Source organism: Chiloscyllium plagiosum, unplaced genomic scaffold (assembly GCF_037043375.1).
Source record: "Chiloscyllium plagiosum isolate Xiang-an unplaced genomic scaffold, Cpla_swu_hap1 HiC_scaffold_12, whole genome shotgun sequence".
Lineage (NCBI taxonomy): Eukaryota > Metazoa > Chordata > Chondrichthyes > Orectolobiformes > Hemiscylliidae > Chiloscyllium > Chiloscyllium plagiosum.
The window spans coordinates 14,013,293-14,036,343 of record NW_028270150.1 but is presented as its reverse complement, the minus strand read 5'-3'; the positions used below and the strand labels follow the sequence as shown (position 1 = coordinate 14,036,343).

General features: G+C 41.4%; 1 protein-coding gene across 2 annotated transcripts in view; it reads left to right on the top strand.

Annotated features, from left to right (window-relative positions):
• The window catches only part of tmprss15 (transmembrane serine protease 15), a 101,598-nt gene extending 79,158 nt beyond the window's left edge, over positions 1–22,440 (top strand). Inside the window, exons 19-25 of one of the 2 annotated variants that reach the window (XM_087992468.1) lie at positions 1,403–1,498; positions 4,439–4,488; positions 5,769–5,943; positions 8,065–8,246; positions 11,579–11,674; positions 18,110–18,249; positions 19,695–22,440. In XM_087992468.1, coding sequence (XP_087848594.1) covers positions 1,403–1,498; positions 4,439–4,488; positions 5,769–5,943; positions 8,065–8,246; positions 11,579–11,674; positions 18,110–18,249; positions 19,695–19,862 — 907 coding nt within the window. In that variant the 3' untranslated portion in view covers positions 19,863–22,440. The remainder of the gene's footprint in view (positions 1–1,402; positions 1,499–4,438; positions 4,489–5,768; positions 5,944–8,064; positions 8,247–11,578; positions 11,675–18,109; positions 18,250–19,694) is intronic. The other variant, XM_087992467.1, reaches the window with a different exon arrangement.
• Positions 22,441–23,051: the final 611 nt, after the last annotated feature.

The following is a 23,051-nucleotide window of genomic DNA, read 5'->3' as shown; positions in this document are numbered from 1 at the left end:
ATTATTTGATATTATTCAATTATTCCAGAAGCACACTGTAACATCTCTGAATGGAAAATATCTCCAAGAATTGCCTCTTGGGGCTTGTGTGGTGTAATGGTAATGTTCTCATCTCTGGGCCAGAAGGCGTAGGTTCTAGTCGCACCTGCTCAAGAAGTTTGCAATAAGATCTCTGAATATTCAATCATTGTTATTACAACTTCTCAAGAGTTGCCTCACTTACACACGCAAAAACTGTGTTTCCATTGCATTCCTGGTGAGATGGTGGTGGTGAATTGGGATGGAATCCGTTGCATAATTTTATTTGAGATCCAGACAAACTTTTATCTACTGCTCATAAATCTCCATGTGATTTATCTTCAATACATCTTCCAATGGAGATTAGCATCCTGTAACATCTTGATTGCTAATTGTTACTGAAAATTAGCTTTTGCTAACAACTGAATTCTTCAGTCTCCATCATATCTCCTGAGTGTTTCATTCAGTGGGATTAACTGAAGGCAGCACCATTAGAATTGTCACTTAGCAGCAACTGATCCATGCTTAGAAAAGCAACTTTCTACTTTCATCTCCTGTTGTTATGTTCTTATTGTAGTAGTTATGTAAGTTGCATTAACTGTCTTTTAACTACTCACTTGTGTTCTTGTAATATTTTCTTTACAGTACATTAACAGTTTTTTTTCTGTTGGATGATGGAAGCTCATGTTGAGAATGAAGGCAATTACCCTGATTCTTAGCACTAAAAACGTTTTATTAAAAATATGAACAGAAAACGCCAGGCCCTTAAAATGTTTACTTAGGGATTCAGAGGTTGTTTGTTGGAGCTCCCATTCCAGAGGTTTGAACATTGAACAGCAGCATCACTGAAGGAGCACTGTATTGCCAGAGGTATCAGTTCCCATGTGAAGCATTCAGCTGGGGGTCCATCTGCCATCTGAGATGGATGTAAAACATCCTTTCGCAGCATTGCAAAGAAGATGAGGGATGCTTTCTCCCAGGTTTCTTAGATGAATATCCCTTCCCTCAATCAATATCGCAAACAGAAGTGGTCAGTGAGTCAATACTCTTCTGACAGTGGAAACTTGCCATTTCTGTGACATTGGTGACTGCACTTCAAAACAAACACTAACTGTAAAAGCAATTTAGGACATCCTGAGACTGTGCAAATTTCTCAATAAACATAAATTCCTTATTTGAGGACTAGTACAGACTTGCTCACTTAAACTGTGTCACTCCACATTTCTTTATCTTCATTTGGGAGCAAGTATTGGGTCAATGGAGAAGGTCAGCACATGGGGAATATGCAGGGCAGGCTGGGTGAAAGCTTGAATTTAGTAGAAATATATGAGTGCTTTAAGTGTTTCTAAGGTGCTTGTTCAACATCCTATTTTCACACTGACAGAAACATCAACAAAACATCATCAATTTCTGCTGATGGCAATGAGCCCTCCGTAAAACTGGATAAGAACTCGAATGGAAGTTATGCTTTCATACCAAGGTATTTAAAACACATTTCATTTCATTTAACTGACATGGGCATTGCTGCCGAGGTGTTATGGACTAGGCCAGACCACTCAAAGCATTCTAAAGCAGGCAGCCCAGACCATAACTTTGCAATTTGTTTTGGTAAGTGTACAGTGAAAATTACCCAGAGTGAGTTAGCGAGGTTGACTATCAGGTTTTAAATCAGACAAAATTTTATTCACAAAATTACACAATGAAACACAAAGAACAGAATAAAGAATCCCTACAGAACTCAGTCTATTCAAACTAGACTTAATTATGCTGTTCCAAATATACACAACAGTCCCAATAAGCAAACCCCCTTAAACACAGTAAAATGAAACAAAGGCTTACAGGTCGAAGTTAGAAGGGCAGAAGGAGAGATAGTTTAGCAGCCTGTTTCCACACAGTGCACTGCTGCACTCCCCAACCAGTTTGGGACTGAACTGCTCAGCTAGAGAGCTGGCCATGCCCCCTTGACTTACACAGGTTACTTCTAAAAACAAAAAAACTTTGGCCTAAAGACTCATCTGTTTTTGTATAAACAAAACGGCCTTTCATCTCTGTACCAAACCCAGCCATTTCAGAGCCCGGAGTGTTTTATGACCCTTCTGAAAAAAACTCAAGGAAAAGGAACAGCTTTTAGAAAAAAGAACCAGCTTTGTGACAAAGATCAGCACTGATTGTCCATCCTAAGTTGCTCGTGAGATGGTGATGCAGGCCTCCTTCTCGAAGCGTTGCAGTCCATGAGTTGAAAGGTGTTCCCAAAACACTGTCAGTGAGGGAGTTCCTGTTGATACAATGGAAATGAAAGAGTGGCAGATCTACATCTAAGCCTGGGTAATACTACACGGAGGGGATCTTGGGTGACGGTGATTCCTTCACTTACTACTCTCAACCTTACTGGGTGGCAAGGACAATGGGTTTGGATGCTACTGAAGACTGTCCCTTGAGGTCTATAGGGGACAATTTCAAAATTTGCACCTAACACAAAATTTGGAAGAATTATAAACTGTGAAGAGGATTTTGTATATCTCCAAACAAACATGATGGAGTGGGCACTTAGATAGCAGATGAGTTTCAATGCACAGAAGTGTGAGGTGATGTATTTTAGTCAAAAGAACACTCAAAGACAAGATAAAATTGAGGGCACAATTTGAAAGGGGGTGCAGGAGCAGAGGCACCTGGGTGTGTATGTGCACAGATCATTAAAGATGACAGGCCTGGCAGAGACAGCAGTTAATAAAACATAGTGTCCTCAGCTTTATTAATTGAGACATGCAGTACAAGAGCAATGAGGTGGGGTTGAACTTGTAAAAAGCAATTGTTAGACCTCAGCTGAAGCATTGTGTACAATTCTGGCTGCCATATGATATGAAGGAGGTGAATGCATTAGGGGAGAGTGCAGAAGCAATTTACAACAGTGGTTCCAGAGATGAAGGACTTCAGTTATGAGGGTAGAATTAAAGAATTTAGGACTGTTCACCTTGGAGATCTGACAGAAGACTTCAAAATCGCAAGCAGACTAGATAGAGTAGATAAGGAGAAACTGCCCCTCCTTATAAAAGGGACACAAGCGAGACGATAAAGATTTAAAGTAATTTGCAAAAGAAGTAAGAGCAAAGTGAGGAGAAAACATTTTCACATAGCAAGTACTTAGGGTATGGAAGTGTGGTAGAGGCTGCTTCAATGGTCATTCAAGAGGGATTGGCTCGTCATTTGGATAAATATAATATGCAACAGTGTGAGGAGAAAAGCAAGAGATTGGCACTAGGTAATGATGATCATTTGAACAGCTAATGGAACACAATGGTCCTCATTTTGTGCCATAAGACTTGTGTGATTCTGTGATTAATTCTTGCACTAATGCTGCTCATGGTCTGACATTAGAAAATACAAATTAAGGTTAAATTCTCAGCGAGCAGGCATAATTTCCCTGCCCAGCAAGCTCCCAAGAAAAGTTTCCACACTGCAAACATTCCCATGAGAGATGCAAAGTCTTTTAATGCTATGACGTGTGACCAGCAATATGAATTGGACTCCATGGCTGCCAAACTAAAGGACAGATTAGGAAAGGTGACCAAGAGCCTGGTTAAATAAGCGGGCTTGAGGCAGAGATTTTCAGGGGAAGAGGTGAAGGCATTCAGTGAGAGAATTTGCAGAGTCAAAGCAAAATGCCTCAACATCTCAAAAATGTCACAAAATATCTTTATTCCACATTGTGGGTCAATAATTTCTTAGGAGAAAAGTGGAAGAGTAAACAGAATGCAACTGACTGTTTCTCTTGTGCCCTATTGAAAGGATGTTGTGAAACTTGAAAAGGTTCAGAAAAGATTTACAAGGATGTTGCTAACATTGGAAGGTTTGAGCTATAGGGAGAGGCTGAATAGGCTGGGGCTGTTTTCCCTGGAGCATCGGAGGCTGAGGGGTGATCTTACAGAGATTTATAAAATCATGAGGGGCATAGATAGGGTAAATAGACAAGGTCTTTTCCCTGAGGTTGGGGAGTCCAGAACTGGAGGGCATAGGTTTTGGGTGAGAGGGGAAAGATTTAAAAGGAACCTAAGGGGCAACATTTTCACTCAGAGGCTGGTGCATGTATGGAATGAGCTGCCAGAGGAAGTGGTAGAGGCTTAAATTACAGCATTTAAAAGGCATCTGGATGGGTATATGAATAGGAAGGGTTTAGAGGGATATGGGCCACATGCTGGCATATGGGGCTAAATTAATTTAGGATATCTGGTCAGCATAGACGAGTTGGACTGAAGGGTCTGTTTCCATGCTGCATAACTCTATGCCTCTATGACTGTATTTACTGTGTGGTTTGAGAGCGATCTCAACATTTGTAATTGCTGCTAGAGGAACTTATTGGAGGTCAGTCCAGCATCATCATGAGTGAAAATTACATTGCATCTCTTTTTTTTTTGCCTTCCAGTACAACATGTCATCAGAACAAAGTAGTGTACCTGAATTGCAACAAGAAATGTAAGTACACTGAAGATTAACTTCCAAGAAGTGAACTGCAAGTGTAACAGCTTCAAACACATGCCTGCTCACAACCTGCCTCAAGCACTAAAAACTAACATTCAGTTAAAATGTGACTGATAGATACTCTCTTCAAAGCAGGGGTCCCACTGATGTCTGCACTAACACAGCCAGTTCGCACAGTAGTGAACCCCCAGCAAGCTGCTTTGGAGAAGGTGCAGAGGAAATGTACTGCAATGGTATTGAGGATGAGCAACTTCGGTTATCTAGAGAGACTGAAGCAGCTGGAATAGTTTTTCTTACAGTAGAGCAGCTAAAGATAGATTTAATGGAGGTGTTCAAAATTATGAGACACTTTGATTGGGAAAAATTAGGGAAATGTGTTTCAGCATTTGGAGAGTCAGCAAGGCAATGATTTAGGATAAGTGGCCAAAAAACTAAGTAAGAGATGGGTTGAATTTTCTTTTTACAAAGCAATTTCTTATGATTACACTGCCTGCAAGAGATGTTGATTCGATAATAATTTGTGAAAGGGAATGGAATAAACGCTTGAATTGAAGACATTTTGCAGGGTCAGGAACAAAGAAAGGGAAATGGATTTGCACCTATTTGAGCTCTCTTATCGGATTGTCTAGTGAGCAGAATGGCCTCCATCTGGGTTATACTATTCTATGGTGCTGTGACACTAAGTCCACAAGGATATCAGGACATAAGAACTAAGAGCAGGCGAAGGTCATCTGGCCCTTCAAGCCTGCTCCCCATTCAATAAGATCATGGCTGATCTTTTCAGGGACTCAGCCCCTCTTACCCGCCCTCTCACAATGACCCTTAATTCCTTTACTGTTCAAAAATCTGTCTTTCTTTGCCTTAAAAACATTCAATGAGGCCCTTCACTAGGCAGGGAATTCCACACATTCACAACTTTTTGGGAGAAGAAGTTCCTCCTCAACTCCGTCCTAAATCTGTGTCCACTTATTTTGAGACTATGCCCCTCATTCTAGTTTCACCCACCAGTGGAAGCAACTTCCCTGCTTCTATCTTATTTATTCCCTTCATAATTTTATGTATTTCTATAAGATCACCCCTCCCTTCTAAATTCCAATGAATATAATCCCAGTCTACTCAGCCTCTCCTCATAAGCCAACCGTCTCAACTCCAGAACCAACCTAGTGAACCTCCTGTGAGCCCCCTCCACTTTGCTCTACCACTCGTCTTAGTGTCATCTGTGAACTTTGGCACACCACATTCAGTTTAAGGATTGTCTGCTGCTTTCCTTTCAGCATGTGGGAAGAGTCTGCACGAACCAAAGGGTCTTGGAAAGATAGTAGGTGGTATGGATGCAGCAGAAGGCACATGGCCCTGGATCATTTCTCTTCATTTTGGCTTTCGGCATATGTGTGGAGCCACATTACTCAGTGATCAGTGGATCGTTTCAGCAGCTCACTGTGTTTATAGGTAACACTCACCACGAGTTCTTTCCCCTCATTTATAATTTCATCGTTGTGCCCTATCCGTGGACTCTGATTTAATGAAGGCTTGATTGACAATATCAGTAAAAAGTGACTACAAGGACAATAGAAAAAGTGGCAGCTACTGGTTTAGGGACATATAAAGAGGTGATGGTTATTAAACTCCTGTTCTGTCATTCAATTAGATCATGTAACTGATCTGGAACTTAACTCAATGTACTCTCCTTAATTCCATAACCTTTAATATTGCTGCCCATCTAAAAATCTTATTTTTAAACTTTCAATTGAACCCCGGCTCCTAGGGATACCACAGTTCATGATCCTTTCCATGAATAAGTGCTTCCTACTATAAGCACTCCATCCTGAATGATCTTGCTCTAACAGTGTTCTGGGCTCCCTCACCTGATTAAAAAAGGTTTCTCACTACCCATCAGCACAACTAGTTTCATCATCATAAACACTTCAATGAAATCACCATTTTGTGTTCTCTGCTCAAGCGTACACATACCACCTATGCAGCCTTAGCGTTTTAACATTATCTTCAAATCATAGAATCATAGGGGTGCACATCATGAAACAGACTCTTCGGTCCAACCCGTCCATGCCGACCAGATATCCTAACTTAATCTAGTCCCAGTTGCCAGCACTTGGTCCATATCCCTCTGAACCCTTCCTATTCATATACCCATCCAGATGCCTTTTGAATGTTGTAATTGTACCAGCCTCCACCACTTCCTCTGGCAGCTCATTCCATAGACACATCACCCTCTGTGTGAAAAAGTTGCCCCTTAAGCCCCTTTTATATCTTTCCCCTCTCACTTTAAACTTATTCCTGATGATGGACTTCTGCCCGAAATGATGATTTTCCTGCTCCTCAGATGCTGCCTGGCCTGTTGTGCCTTTCCAACACCACTCTAATCTTGACTTAAACCTATGCCCTCTAGTTCTGGACTCACCCCCTTAAAGAAGTACATAGAATAAAGAGGAAATCTTTTTTGTTTGAAGCCCTCCTTACTGTGTAAGATAACTGGCCTGAAAGGGTTAACAAGATTCTGAATAGCACTGCCCACTGGCATATAAATGATTGCTTCTGAGAGGGTCTAGTACAATTGTTAGTGGGTTCATGTGGCATTGACCAAATTGCTATCTCTTTAGGAAATGACTATGTCACTTACCTGGTATTAGCAAAGCTAACCAGTCTTAAGCTATTATCTTATCATTATGTTAGAAAACATGAGTTATTCAAGTACCAGTGTCTACTGCCAAAGAGTTATTAGTGGTTAATCTTTCAATGCTTAAAACCAGAAAGCCCAATAAACTAATGTTACTAGAAAGATTGATGGAAGTAAATCTAATCAAACAAGATCTACGCACAACCAGATGCCCACTGTGATCATTGCTTACATTGCTCACCATCACCTCTTACCTGTTACTGTAAAACAGATAGCTCCAAACACACATATACTAAAGTGATCAATTCTTACTCTAGCAGCTGTTTTGAGTCTCCTTCCTTATTTTCAGTTGCTTCAGTGAGTAGCTTTACCTTAGAGTGGATCAATACTAAAGGAAGTGAGATTTCAAACTAGTCTGACTGCCAATATGGAGATGTACCAGACCAGAAAACTCCAGTCTGTGTGACAGATTCCAATGCGATGAATAACACAGCTACATAAGGAAGAGGATGTAACTGGAGTGTTCTCTGCAAGAGCATTCTAGCCAATGTTCATTCCTCAGCCAACATCACAAAAATCTATATCCACCTGAGGAAAGGTGCAGCCTCTGTCTATCATCAGATCTCAGACATGAAAGCTCTGACACTGCGATATTCCCTTAGCACAGCCTTAGAAAGCAGGCCCACCTTCATCCATAATAACTAGGCTACCATCCAGTGCTGCATTGTCAGAGGTGTCCTGTTTGGTCTCTCAAGTAGTTGTGAATCTTTGATATGAGATTTGATTAGTATAAGCATGCAGTGATGAAGGTATATTTTAATAACAGCCAGTTACAATGACAGGCTTGGACCAGTAGCTGGTGAGAAATGGTTTATTGACAGATTAAATTGCAAGATTCATTTTAGTATAAAGAATGGTAACTTTCTCATCTGCAGGAGAAACCTTGAACCCTCTCACTGGAAGGCAATCCTGGGCCTACGCACACAGCTCAATTTAACCTCCCCACACATACAGATTCAAGCAATTGATCGAATCTTGATGAATCCTCATTACAACAGGCGGACTAAGGACAGTGACATTGCCTTGCTGCACTTGGTTTCTGCAGTGACTTACACGGGTAAGTATTCAGAATTCAACCCAATCTATCTCCTCTTGCTATGAGCTGACAGGGCATTGACTTGGAATTATCTGCGAGAGTGCTGCACTGTCAAAGGGTCAATACTGAGGGAGTGCTGCACTGTCAAAGGGTCAATACTGAGGGAGTGCTCAAGATTAGAGTAGTGGTGGAAAAGCACAGCAGGTCAGGCAGCATCTGAGGAGCAGGAAAATCGACATTTCGGGCAGGAGCCCTTCATCAGGAATGGGAGTGCTACACCGTCAGAGGGTCAGTACTGAGCGTGCTGCACTGAAGGAGGGTCAGTACTGAGGGAGTGCTGCACTGTCAGAGGGTCAGTAATGAGAGAGTGCTGCAGTTTTGGAGAGTCAGTATTGAGGGAGCGTTGCACTGTCAGAGGGTCAGTATTGAGGGAGTGCCATACTGTCAGAATGTCAGTACTGGAGGGTCAGTGCTGAGGTGGTTTCGTTCTGTCAGGTGTCAATATTGAGGGAGTGTCGTACAGTTGGAGGGTCAGTACTGAGGTCGTGCTGCACTGTCGGAGGCTGAGTAATGAGGATGTTTCACATTGAGTGCTGCACTATCAGAGGGTTGTTACACAGAGAGAGCACATTATCAGAAGGTCAGTACTCTGGGAGCACAGCACTGACATGGGGACATGCTGAGGGAGCGCTGCACTGTCAATGTTTAATCCTGAGAGAGTGCTGCATTGTCAAGTAGTTGGTGCTGAGAGAGCACTGCACTGTTGGAGTGTTAGTGCTGAGGTAGTATACTGTTGGATGGGTAGTGTTGAGGAAGTACCATACTGCTGGGTAGTTAGTACTGAAGGCTGAAGGGGTATGGCACTGTCGGATAGATGGTGTTGAGAGAGCAGTGCACTTTGGAGGATTAGTTTTAGATTAGATTACTTACAGTGTGGAACCAGGCCCTTCAGCCCAACAAGTCCACACCGACCTGCCGAAGCGCAACCCACCCAGACCCATTCCCCTACATTTACCCCTTCACCAAACACGATGGGCAATTTTTAACTTGGCCAATTCACCTAACCTGCACATTTTTGGACTGTGGGAGGAGCACCCGGAGGAAACCCACGCAGACACGGGGAGAATGTGCAAACTCCACACAGACTGTTGCCTGAGGCAGGAATTGAACCCAGGTCTCTGGCGCTGTGAGGCAGCAGTGCTAACCAATGTGCCACCGTGCCATCCCCCGTTTGGAGGGAGTGCCACAGTGTCAAAAGGAATGTGCTGAGGGACCGCTGTAATGTCAGAGGGTCAGTACATAGAGAGTGTGCATTTTCAGAAGGTCAATACCGAGAGCGCGTGGCACTGTTAGAAGGTCAGAACTGAGGGAGTACTGCACTTTCAGAGTTTTAGTGCTGGGGGTGTACAGCACTATTGGAGGGTTATTGCTGAGGGAGTGCGGCATTGTCAGAAGGTAAACACTGAGGGAGCTCTGCATGGTTAGAGGTGCATGTTTTGGTGAGGTCATGTTGCGGCTGTACAGGACATTGGTTAGGCCACTGTTGGAATATTGTGTGCAATTCTGGTCTCCATCCTATCGGAAAGATGTTGTGAAACTTGAAAGGGTTCAGAAAAGACTTACAAGGATGTTGCCAGGGTTGGAGGATTTAAGCTGTAGGGAGAGGCTGGGGCTGTTTCCCTGTAGCGTCGGAGGCTGCTGGGTGACCTTATAGAGGTTTACAAAATTATGAGGGGCATGGATAGGATAAATAGGCAAAGTCTTTTCCCTGGGGTCGGAGAGTCCAGAACTAGAGGGCATAGGTTTAGGGTGAGAGGGGAAAGATATAAAAGAGACCTAAGGGGCAACGTTTTCACGCAGAGGGTGGTACGTATATGGAATGAGCTGCCAGAGAAAGTGGTGGAGGCTGGTACAATTGCAACATTTAAGAGGCATTTGGATGGGTATATGAATAGGAAGGGTTTGGAGGGATATGGGCCGGGTGCTGGCAGGTGGGACTAGATTGGGTTGGGGTGTCTGGTCGGCATGGACAGGTTGGACCGAAGGGTCTGTTTCCATGCTATGCATCTCTATGACTCTAAGGTGAACATTAAAAACAAATTATATCAAAAGAAAGGTATATTCTTTGAAACAGTATTTATTTATCAATCAATTCTATGAAAATATGTTAACTTGTCGATGATTACAGCATTGATTTAAGAACAGGTTAGTCATCCTCTAGCATATTGTTAGAGGAATGATGCAAAATAAATTTAAGGTGATGCATTTAGGCAAGTCTAATTCTGGAGCGAATTATACATTGAATAAAAAGGCTTGGGAAAAGTTGATGGGCAGAGAGATCTGAGAGTGCAGGTCCATTGTACCCTGAAGGTTGCTGCACAGGTGGATAGAGTGGTCAAGAAGGCCTATAGTATGCTTGCCTTCATTGGACGAGGTATTGAGTATAAGACTGGCAAGTCATGTTAAAATTGTACAAGACATTGGTTCAGCCGCATTTAGAATATTGTGTACAGTTCTGGTCGCCACATTACCAAAAGGATGTGGACGCTTTGGAGAGGGTGCAGAGAAGGTTTATGAGGATGAGTAGATTAGGTTTATTTTCATTAGAAAAAAGGAGATTTGAGGGGGGACCTGATTGATGTTTACAAAATCATGAAGGGTATAGACAGGGTGGATAGAGACAAGGTTTTTCCCAGGGTGAAGGATTCAATTACGAGAGGCCATACTTTCAAGGTGAGAGGTGGAAAGTTTAAGGGGGATACATGCGGCAAGTACTTCACACAGAGGGTGGTGGGCGTTTGGAACGCATTGCCAGCAGAGGTGGTAGAGGCAGGCACGGTAGATTCATTTAAGATGCGTCTGGACAGATGCATGAGTAGGTGGGGAGTAGAGGGACACAGATGCTTAGGAATTGGGTGACAGGTTTAGACAGTAGATTTGGGTTGGCTCAGGCTTGGAGGGCTGAAGGGCCTGTTCCTGGGTTGTAAATTTTCTTTGTTCTTTGTAACATTAAAATGAAGCACTTGCTTGTCAAAACGAGGTCAGAGCCCCTCGGAGGATGCGACAATCGAATTGAACAGTAGTAATGGACAGAATTATCCCTGTTATCACTAAGGCTGTCAACATGAGAACATTTTAGAACAGTCCAACACTCATATCCTGTCTCGCACTGTGGTTAAGGAATTACTCTAACTCCTTGCTGTTGCTCAATTAATCATGGACTTGCAAAATTGCTGATAGCATCCCCCCTCATCCATGACCAACTCACTACTCCTGCCCACCTCCACCACCCCGTAATACATTTAGAGAGCATTGAATGTTTCACTAACAAGTCGTGTATGTTTATGTTTCAGCGTTTGTTCAGCCTATGTGCCTCCCAGACAGGAACCAGCAGTTCTTACCAGGAATGAATTGTTACATTGCTGGTTGGGGTGCCCTATCAGAAAATGGTAAGCAAAACAGGAGTCCCTAACAGTGCGGATGGGTGTCCGGGTGGACATGCTTAGTTTGGAATGTGTTGTTGAGGATTTTTTTACTTATTCATTCACGGGATGGAGGCATCGCTGGCCAAGCCAGCATTTACTACCCATCCTTTATTACCCAGAGGGCAGTTAAGCCTCAACCACATTGCTGTCATGTGTTGACCAGACCAGTTAAGGATGGCAGTCTCCTTCCCTAAAGGACATTAGTGAACCAGATGGGGTTTTCCAACAATCGACAATGGTTTCATGGCCATCATTAGACTTCTAATTCCAAATACTTATTGAATTCAACTTCCACCAGCTGCCAAGGCAGGTTTCAAGCCTGGGTCCCCAGAATATTACCAGGATCTCTGGATTAATAGTTTAGTGATAATACCACCAAGGCCATCGGCAAACCTTGCAATGCCAGTTTCTATTTGATGGCTAATAATTCTCGAGAACTGAACAAGAATTGAATGATGTAAATGTGCTGTGATGAAAAGTATATCATTTATACATTTTTTTGAACTTGAATGTCGAAATAGAGATAGATGGATGCTATTTACTTATGCAAAGGGATTTCTTTGCAAAAGATATATAAAATCACAGAGTTTTTATGGAGCAATGATTAAATCCAGTATTTTGTCAGAGAATGGATGATCGGAGCTCACTTGGTGTTCTTGTTAAAATGTTCCGATTGTGTATTTATGACATGTAAGGCTGTCAGTTTTGTTTTCATTTCAGAAAAACCCAGGTTTGTGCAAGTTTCTTTCTTTTCTCATTCAGCTCAGAATGCAGCAGAGTTGAGTGCAGGAGCAAGTTTAATTTCTCCTCTAGAGGAGCTTTACAGGGCAGTCAGAGTACCAATTACTTCAATAGGAATGGTTAGTTTGCAAAATTCCCAGACCAGAAGAGGGTCATTGGAAATCTGCAGATGATTAACACTGAGAAAGGTAAGACTCTTACAGAGTTGTGAAAAGTTCATGTCAGCAGATTTGGAAAGTGCTCTGAATTAAATCCACAATCCAAGGCATGAAAACTGTTAGGAGCCAGTTCAGTATAACCCCCAGAAGTTGAGATAATGCTCGAATTTCTCTGGTCTTAAGTCTCTGTATTGAACACTTTTGGGAAATGGGTTGAAACTATCTTTTGCTGCGTATGTCAGATGTTTCAATTGTCTTCGATATTGAGATAGCTTATTTCTTCATTTTTTTCTTTTGTATAATATACAAATATAATATACATGTTCTGTTGTTAAAGAAAGTCTGCAGGCTCCTTTGAATATGTCTCAAAGTCTAACCAACTGAGGGAAAAAAAAGTTTCATTGTGATCAGAACAAGTGATGATTCTAGACAGATATTTCAAATTCATTGAGTTTAAGAGTAATCTATGTCTCTTTCAAAGAAACGGATGTACTGAACATAAACAGGAGAGTTGTGTTGAAGTTCATTGCATGGACTGAATTTTCAAAATTAGCTTAGGTGTTGCTAATAGTTCTCTCGTAGTAGATGACACAACAGCCTATCATTTGAGATCTTTAACTAATGCAAAATTAAGGAATGAAACTAGATGGATAATATGGCATCGATCTCGGAACCAGAAATGACAATGACAAATTCAGCCCTGTCAAACCTGCAATGTCCTGCTCACTAACACCTGGGGGCTAATGCAAAAATTGCAAAAGCTGCCTCACAGACTAGTCAAGAAACAGACTGATATAGCCTTACTCACAGAGTCACACATTACAGGCAATGTCACTTACCCTGGGTATAATTGTTAGCCCACAACATTGACTCGAGAACCGAAGAAGTCCCATTGCATCAAGTCAAACATAAGCGAGGAAAGCTCCTGCTGATTACCACACACCATCCTCCTTCAGCTAATGAATCAGTGCTGCACCATATTGAACACTACTTGGAGGAAGCACGGCGTGTGGGAAAGGTGCAGAACACAACCTGTGTGGGGGTCTTCAATACTCATCACCATAAGTGGCAACTCTTGTCCTCACCATGTCAGCTCATTAAAGAAATATAATGACAAGGAGAGTAAGCAGGAGATAAATGTATTTATAGCAGTAAAAGTATTAGGAGATGAAATATACATCAGAAAAAAATTGGAGAGTGAATCACAATCAAAAATTGAAATGTTGATCCTCCAGTAATCAGATTGGATAACATCAAGGTGTTTATTTAACATATATCTCCCAGAAGGCTGACTTGTCATAGCTGGAATTTACCTATTGTGATGGTAATGAAAGCAGAGGGGTCACTAAGATTCTATACTATTGCAAAGTTAATGCAGCTAAATATGTGGGCTCAAATCCTGTTCTAGGATTGGAGGACTGCACTGAAAGAAATGGACGTGCATGATTTGTCATTAAGATTGACTTGCTAAAAGGATATTGGCAAGTTTCATTGATTGAAAGGGTCAAAGAAATGTCAGCCTTTGCAACCTCAGGTGGACTTTATCAATGTAAAGTGGAATGAAAATTGCACTGACATTTTAACCATCAAAATCTTTAAAGATGTATACAACTGTCTACATCATTCAGACCAATTGATTAAGCAAGTTGATCAATTACAAAAGGTTAACTCGGTTATAAATCTGGCTGAAAGTGAACTTACCAATGTTAAATAACTTCTTTGGGCCACACTATGGTGTAAGGTCAACAAAAGCACAAACAAAGATGAATTTGGATTTTCCTGTGGCTTAAATGAGCCTTGAAATTCTGTGATATATTGACATGGACGTGCATGATTTGTTTGAAACTTTAGCACTGCAATGTCTCTTTGGGCACATTTATTTTAAAAATGCAAGAAATTTGCATGTTCAAAATAATTTCAAAGAGCCTTTGACAGTTTGAAACCTTTAAGAGCTTAGAAATGAGGGGAGGTAAGTGGTATTGTTGCTGGCCTGTTAATCCAGAGACCCAGGTTCAAATCCAGCTATGGCAGATGGTGGAATTTGAATTCAATACATAGCTGGAATTAAGAATTTAATGATGACTGCAAATTCATTGACAATTGTCAGGAAAAAAAAAACATCTGCTTCACTAATGTCCTTTAGAGAAGGAAGCTTCCATCCTTACCTGGTCTGGCCTCCATGTGACTCCAGACCTACAGCAATACGGTTGACTTTTAACTGCCCTCTGGGCAATAAATGCTACCTAGTCAGCAATGTCCTTATCCCACAAAAATGAATTTTAAAAAATTATGAGACCCATTTCAACTGCCATTGATGCTATTGGTGTGAGTGCTATTTTACTACAAAAAGATGAAATGGGGATCGAACAGCTTGCCGGTTATTTTTCAATGTTAACAGAAATGCTCAATGGAAGAAAAACAAACATTGAGTCTTGTGCTGGCTGGACATCACTTTGCAATTTATATCTCCAACAACTCAGAAGAAATTTATTTATACAGACCATGATTCTCAGTTTGTTTAAAAAAAATTTGGGATAAGAATTTATTGTGTTTTGTTTAAGTTTAATGCTACAGCCGTATCATTGTCAAATCATCATTCCCTGGAAAGGGCTTTCCAGATGTTGTGGATGCTTTATCAAGTGGATATATAGAAAGGAAACCAGATGTTGAGAAACAAGTCAACTTACATTAAAAAAAGTTATAAAACTTATTATGCATTTAATCTAAATATATTATTATTGTTAATATTATGTATTAGGAAGTGCATTTTGATAGGAAATGAAAATGACGGTTTAGGATGCATTTATGATTTTGGGAGAACGGGTGATGAAAGATGTATAATATGTATTCAGTATACATTTATATATTGTATATATAAACATATCCCTAAATGTAAAATCAATTTTTTCAAATATGGATCTCAATATTCGCAAATAGTAGTTCTTTATCTTGGTGAAGCATTTTCTTTTTTTGCATGTTGGAAAGTCAAATCAAGGCAGGAGTTTCATAGTGAATGATAGGACCTTAAGGAGTGTAGTGGACGAGAGGGACCTTGGAGTTCAGGTGCATGGTTCTCTGAAAGTAGAGTCAGGGTAATCAGGGCAGTGACGGAGGTCTACATAAGTCAAGGTATTGAACATAGAAGTTGGGAGTTATGTTGCAGTTGTATAGGATGTTGGTGAGGCCGCACATGGAGTAAATATTGTGTTGATTTTGGTCAGCTTGCTTTAGGAAGGATGTTATTAAACTGGAAAGAGTGCAGAAAAAATTTACAATGATGTTGCCAGGACTCAAGAGTCTGAGTTATAGGGAGAGGTTGGACAAGCTAGGACTTAGATTAGATTAGATTCCTTACAGTGTGAAACAGGCCCTTCGGCCCAACAAGTCTACCGAAGAGTAACCCACCCAGACCCACCCATTTGCCTATGACTAATGCACCTAACACTATGGGCAATTTAGTATGGCCAATTCAGCTGTCCTACACATCTTTGGACTGTGGAAGGAAAACGGAGCACATGGAGGAAACTGACGCAGACACGGGGAAAATGCCCAAACTCCACACGGACAGTCGCCCAATGCTGGAGTTGAACCTGGGCCCCTGGTGCTGTGAGGCAGCAGTGCTAACCACCGTGCCACACCAACTTTTTTTTTAGAGCATAGGAGACTGAGGTAGCATCTTATAGAAGTATATAAGATCGTGACAGGCATCGATAGGGCGAATGCACTCAGTCTTTTTTCCCAGGCTTGGAGAATCAAGGACAAGAGGGCATTAGTTTAAGGCTTGAGGAGAAAGAATAAAACGGAACCCCCGGGGGGCAACATCTTTACACAGAGGATGGTACGCATATGGAATGAGCTGCCAGAAGAAGTCAGTGTGGTGGGTACTTTAACAACATTTAAAAGGCATTTGGACAAATACATGGATAGAAAAGTTTTAGAAGGATATGGGCCAAGTGCAGGGAAATGGGGTAAGCGTAGACAGACCAATTTGGGCCAAAGGGCCAGTTTCTGTGCTGTAGGACTCTATGACTCTAAATGTGAGGGAGTCTTTACAGAATTGATTAAATCCAGCAATTTGTCAGAAAGTAGGTAATTACAGACCCCTGTGACATTAATGGAAAGACATTTATCCTGTTATGTTTATGAGAGGTGAGGTAAACACGTAAGGCTTGTTGCTTTGTTTTAATTTTAGAAAGATCTAAGATTGAGCAATTTTGGTTGTTAATTCAATTCTGAAACCACCAGAGTCAAGTTTAGAAACAAACTAGGATTTTTTTTTTCTCTGGGCAGTTCAGGGGACCAGTTGCCTCCTCAGAAGGGTTTTTTTTAATAAAACATCAAGACTAGGGGTGTTTGGTTAGAAATGTGCAGACAATTAGAACCAAGAGAGTTTAGGCTCTCAATTTGTGGAAGCATTCATGTAATCAGATTTGTAAATCATTGCAATCCAGGCCAAGAAAACAATTTAGATTCAGTTAAGTAGAACACTAAAGAGTTGAGATAGTTTTGCAATTTCTCTGGTCTTGTGTCACTATCATGGAAAACAGTTTGAAGTTTGCCTTTATGTGTGTTCTGAAATGTTTCTAGCTTAAAGAGCTTGTTTTGATTTTCATTTCTTCTTCTGTGAAAAAACTTCCATTCTGATGTTCAAGAAAACTTCTAGCCTCATGTGAATCTGTCTCATTAATAAACCACTACAGTAAATGAGTATTTATTTTTATTTAAGAAAAAGCATACAATCTATCAATAAACAGTAAGAATTGTGGATGCTGGAAATCTGAAACAAGAGCAGAAATTGGAGAAACTCAAGTGGTCTAGCAGCATCTGTGGAATAAGTCAATGCTGACAAAGGGTCCCTGGACTCCAACCATTACCTTTGTTTGTCTCTGAACAGATGTTGCCAGACCTGCTGAGTTTCTCCAGCAATTTCTGTTTTTAACAACCGATCAAGCCAGGTTTTATACTGGAATATTACTTGGTCCAATGGTTCTCTCAACTGTGATTTGAATTGTAGAGTTAGGACAGATGGAGGTAGAAGATCAAACCTCCAGGAATATTCACAAACAAAGTTTCTCTGATTGGACATTAAACACAAAAGCAAAAAAAAGGTGTTTCCACAAGTTTGTAAATCTCGGTTGTATTGGGATACATTTTTTAAATCATAAAGTGCAAATTCTCTTTTTTTCAGAGGCATTGTATTCATGTATAACATACAGGACAAATATCATTGATAATTGAAACATGAAATAAAAGGGAAATTAGGAAATATTTCCTTGTGTAGCACTTGGCGAGAATAAGGAATGTGGGATCAACACACCAGTGTTGAGGCAACATCAACAATACTAGAAAGAGAAAATGGATTCAAATAGATGACCATTAGATGCTATAAAGGGTGCAGAGGGGAGTAGAACTAGATTAGATGGCTCTCCCCTTTGTTTGCAGTCAACCTCTCTCACACCTTTCTTCCCTGCCAACCCTCCATCATCTTCCCCACATCCAGGGCCACCATCAAATGTTCTGCAGGATGCAGTGATCCCTCTCATATCCAATCAAGAATGTCAAGAGGAGTTGCCACAGTATAACATTACGGGGAACATGGTTTGTGCTGGTTATGGAAAAGGAGGTGTGGACACATGCCAGGTAAGTCCTTTAAGCCAAAGTAACAAAGGAATGGTTTGAAATTACCCGGTGTAAGCAGTTGAGGATTTCTTCGATGCATATCAGTTTTCATGCCTTTCAGTGTTGGATGTCAAGTTTTCAACCAATGAGAAATACAAATTTAGAAAACAGCAGGCCATTCGGCCCATCAAGCCTGCTCTGCCATACAGCAATCTCATCGTTGATGCTCTATCTTAAAGCACATCAATTTGAAGTGACGAGCAAGCAAACATTTTTTTTTCATTCAGTGAGTGACTAGGGTATGGAATACACTGGCTACAAATGCGTGGAGGCAAGCTCAATTCAGACATTGGGTGGTTATTTGGATAAAAATGGTGTACAGGGATATGAGGGAAAAGCAGGCAATTGTTACGAGGTAATAGAATCGGTGCAGGCATGATGGGCCAAAAGGCCTCTTTCTGTGATGTAACAATTCTGTGATTCTGTGAAACCCATACACCTACTCTCTTCCCATTCTTTGATGCCTTTAGTGTCTAGAAATCCCTTCTTAAATACATTCAGTGTTAAGGCATTGAGACCCTCATGTGGCAGAGAACTCCTGATTCAAACCATCTCAAGTGATAAAAACAGTTCCTCTATCTGGAACCTGCTCAAAATTCTCAGAAATTCCTCATAGTTGCACTCTGATACTACTTCTGAAAACTTCCGACTTCCAACCTAACATACCAGCTTTTGAATTTTAATCAGCTGGCAATGCCAGCTCAAAGATCACAAGTTCAAAGACGTCAACAAATAATAAGGAGTGGATCTACAATGCAGTGAGCAGGGAGTGCAGTGCTATCTGAGCTAATGGCCTTTGGTCAAGATGTCACACTGAGTCCTGTCTGCCTTTTGTCCTTCAATTGAATATTAAAGATCCCCTTCCTGTAGTAAAAGAGCAGAAACCTCTACTACCATTGAACAACATCTCTCTTTTGACCAAACACCACACAAACAGAGAGACCACATCTGTTCTTGCTGTCTGAAAACTGGCAGCAAGTTTGCCAACATAGCATCTTTTATCATTTCAAACCATTTCATTTCACAGAATTTGAGCCCCCGGGAGGCCAGGAAGCAGAGAAACATAGAAGCAGGAGTAGGCCATTCAGCCCTTCGAGCCTGCTCTGCCACTCAAAATGGTCATGGCTGATCATCAACTCAGTCCCCTCTTCCCACTTTCTCCCCTTATCCTTCAAGCCCTTTATCCCTAAGAACTATTTCTAACTCCTTCTTGAAAATGTTCAAAGTTTCGGCGTCAACTGCTTTCTGATGGCAGAGAATTCCACAGGCTCCCCACTCTCTGCATGAAAAAAATTCTCCTTGGCTTAAGAGTGGCCATTAGATGGGAAGCACTTCAAGATGTAACTGTGAGTGGAGCAAGACAATACATAAACATAATTCTTAACATTTTTGTTGTTCCTATTCAGGGAGATTCAGGAGGCCCTCTCATCTGTAAGCAAGACAGTCAGTGGTACCTGGTCGGAGTTACCTCCTTTGGACATGGATGTGGGCTCCCTCACAGTGCAGGGGTTTATGCACGCGTTACAACATTTGTGGATTGGATAGAAGAGATTATTAAATTTTACACTATTTGAACATACTTAAGGTTTGCCTTAATATTCAAAAGGTTTAGTTTTCTCTGGTAACATTTTGTTAAGTGTAATCGCATGTAATTCCCCATGTGCTACTTTACCACAGCTCATCAACTTTTTGTTTGCCATAGGTAAAGCAGCACACAAAAATCATCCATGCCACACAAGTGCCAGGCAATGACCATCTCCAACAAGAGTGAAGCTAGCCACTAGCTCCCTTCACATTCAATGGCATTACCATCACTGAATCCCACACAATCAATATTCTTGGGACTTACCATTGACCAGAAACTTAATTGGACCAGCCATATGAATATTGCAGCTACAAGAGCATGTCACAAGTTAGGAACCCTGCAGCAGGTAACTAACCTCCTGACTCCCCAAAGCCTGTCCACCATCTACAAGGCACAAGTCAGGAGAGTGATGGAATTCTCCCCACTTGCCTGGATGAGTGCAGATCCAACAACACTCGAGAAACTCAACAACAGTTATCAAAATAGGTTGCTTGATTGTCACCCCATCCACCACCTCCATCATTTATTCCCTTCACACCACCCATGCACAAAGTGTTAATTATGTGTTTCATCTACGAGATACTTGGCAATAGGTTTCGAAGCCTCCTTCAACACCACCTTTCAAACCTGCAACCTCTACTGCATAGAGGAACTAGAGTAGCAGATGCTTGGAAACACCATCGACTGCAAGTTACCTCTGAGCCATTCTCTGTCCTGATTCAGTGTCACAAGATCAAGGTCCCTCACTCCAATGGCCTTGTGGGAGTCCCCACACCACAGTAACTCAGCACCACTTTCTCAAGGACAATTAGCAATGAGAAATAACTACTGACCTTGCTTGAAGTTCACATCCAATAAACAAAAAAAAGCACAGGAATTACATGTGAGTTTGTAAAATAATGTATTACCAGTAGAAAACCAAATCTCTCAGTGTTAGATATGCAACAGTTATTTCTAAAAATCTGTTGAATGGAAACTGCTGATATTGATTGTTTCTAAAAAAATTATTCAGTTTTATATGTAATGTCACATTAAAGAGTTGTGTTTAAACTGCTGCTTGACAGAAATTTTTCAAAGGAAACAATCTGCACGTTTAATCAAGATGCAATTACTGCTGCCATGTTATGACTTCTTCCAGATTGTCTTCTTGAATCTTTTAAGCAGACATTCACTTGGTCCCAATTCTTTCTGTGATCACAGTGAAAGAAACACTGTCAATGGTTTGTTTCGAATTCTCACACTTCTGCTTCAGGAGTCTTGCAAAGATCTACCCTTGACCACCCCTCCTTTTCTCGTTCCAGATATTGTTTCATAGTATCATCCACAGAACTGAGGTCACTCCATGCATGTATCCTCTGTCCACTGCCCTCTCCGTCCTCCAATGCCTCTGTATTGCCGCACCGCTTGGCTGAAACCTGGATCTCTAAGGAAACATTGTCAAAAGCAAAGCTATGCGGGCATCAATTCCACAGCTTTGCTAATGTCTCCAAACTGCCTCACCAGCCACTGACTCAGGTTCAATCAGACTAACTGTTACCTTGAGTTCACTTGAAGTTCGTGATCAGTTATCCTCTATATTTCTCATCTGTAACTCAACTTTGCTCTATCAGCCAATGAAACCCTCATCCAGACTCGACCAACCCAGTATTGCTCTAACTAGCCTTTCATCTTCCACCCTCCCTGCACTGCAACTTGCACTAGGTATGACTCACCTACTACTGATCCACACTGGCTCCTAGTCTAACAAATTCTATCCTTTGTATTTAGATCCCTTGTGGCTTCGCGTTGCCTTTCTTTGTAACATTCCTGCTGCACAATCCCTTCCACTAGACTTTACAATTGCCTAACTCGGGACTGTTGAGCATTATTCTCCTCCTTCAATCCACCTATTGGAGGCAGGTCTTAAACCACCTTAGCCACATGCTCCATCTAGTAGTTATTCCATTATTCTCAGTAGAAGACTTTTTTTTGACCAGGATTATGTAAACCATACCTCGCTGATTCTACATCCATTATTTAATAAATTTTTGTGAAACACATTGAATCATGTTTTCTTTTACATTAAAATTACGGTATATGACTACAAACTATTGTTATCCTAATTTGTACTCCTTGATATGATCAAAAGGCAAGCCAACAGATATTCCTGAAAATAGGAATGGAGAGAACATTCAATCCCTCCATCCCCTGCTACTCCACTCAATTCGATCTTGGCTGATCTGTGGCTCAATTCCAGTCACTTACCTTGCTCCAAATATGTCCCATGCTGAGACCCATACTCGATGACAAGTTGTCAGTCCCAGTCTGGAAAGTTCAAATTCACACATTGTCTGCATCCACAGCCTTTGGGGAAAGAGACTGAAAGAATTCCACAATACTTTGCATTTAAAAATATCCTTCTTGACTTTCACTCCTGATGGACCTGGCTCTGATTTCAAAATCTTGTTTCAGATTTCCCACCAGGAGAAATAGTCACTCCGTCCCTCCCCTCACTGCCCTGAATAAATCCTTTTATCATTCCAAAGATTGTCCTTAATCATCAATATTCACAATAATGCAAATTATGTTAATACAACGTATTACTCTTTCAGGCTGCTAAATATGCACTGCCCATTTTTTTCTGAGGCTAACAGACCCTTCCTAAGGTGCAGTGGCCAGAACTGACTACTTCATGCCAGTAGTCATATTTCCTGTCTCTATTCCCATTCCTGAAAGACAAAGGCAAACATTTAATGTGTCTTTTTGACTGGGGTCTATATCTGGCCATTAGATGGGGTGACACAGTGGTTAGCACTGCTGTCTCACAATACCAGGGACCCGTGTTTGATCCCAGCCTTGGGTGACTGTCTGTGTGGAGTTTGCACATTCTCCCCGTGTCTGTGTGGGTTTCCTCCAGGTGCTCCAGTCTCCTTCCACAGTCCAAAGATGTGCAGGTTAGAGTAGATTGGCCATGCTAAGCTGCCCATAGTGTTCAGGGATGTGTAGGTTAGGTGCAATTGTCAGGAGTAGTATGGGGATGCGTCTCATTGTTTTACTCTAGGGAGGATCCGTGTGGACTTATTGGGCCGAAAGGCTTGTATGCACACTGTAGGAATGCTAACAATTTTCAAGATTGACGTATATGCATGTATGAATTTTTTTCTCCTCCACATTTGCTAGACTCTTCACATTAAAGGAA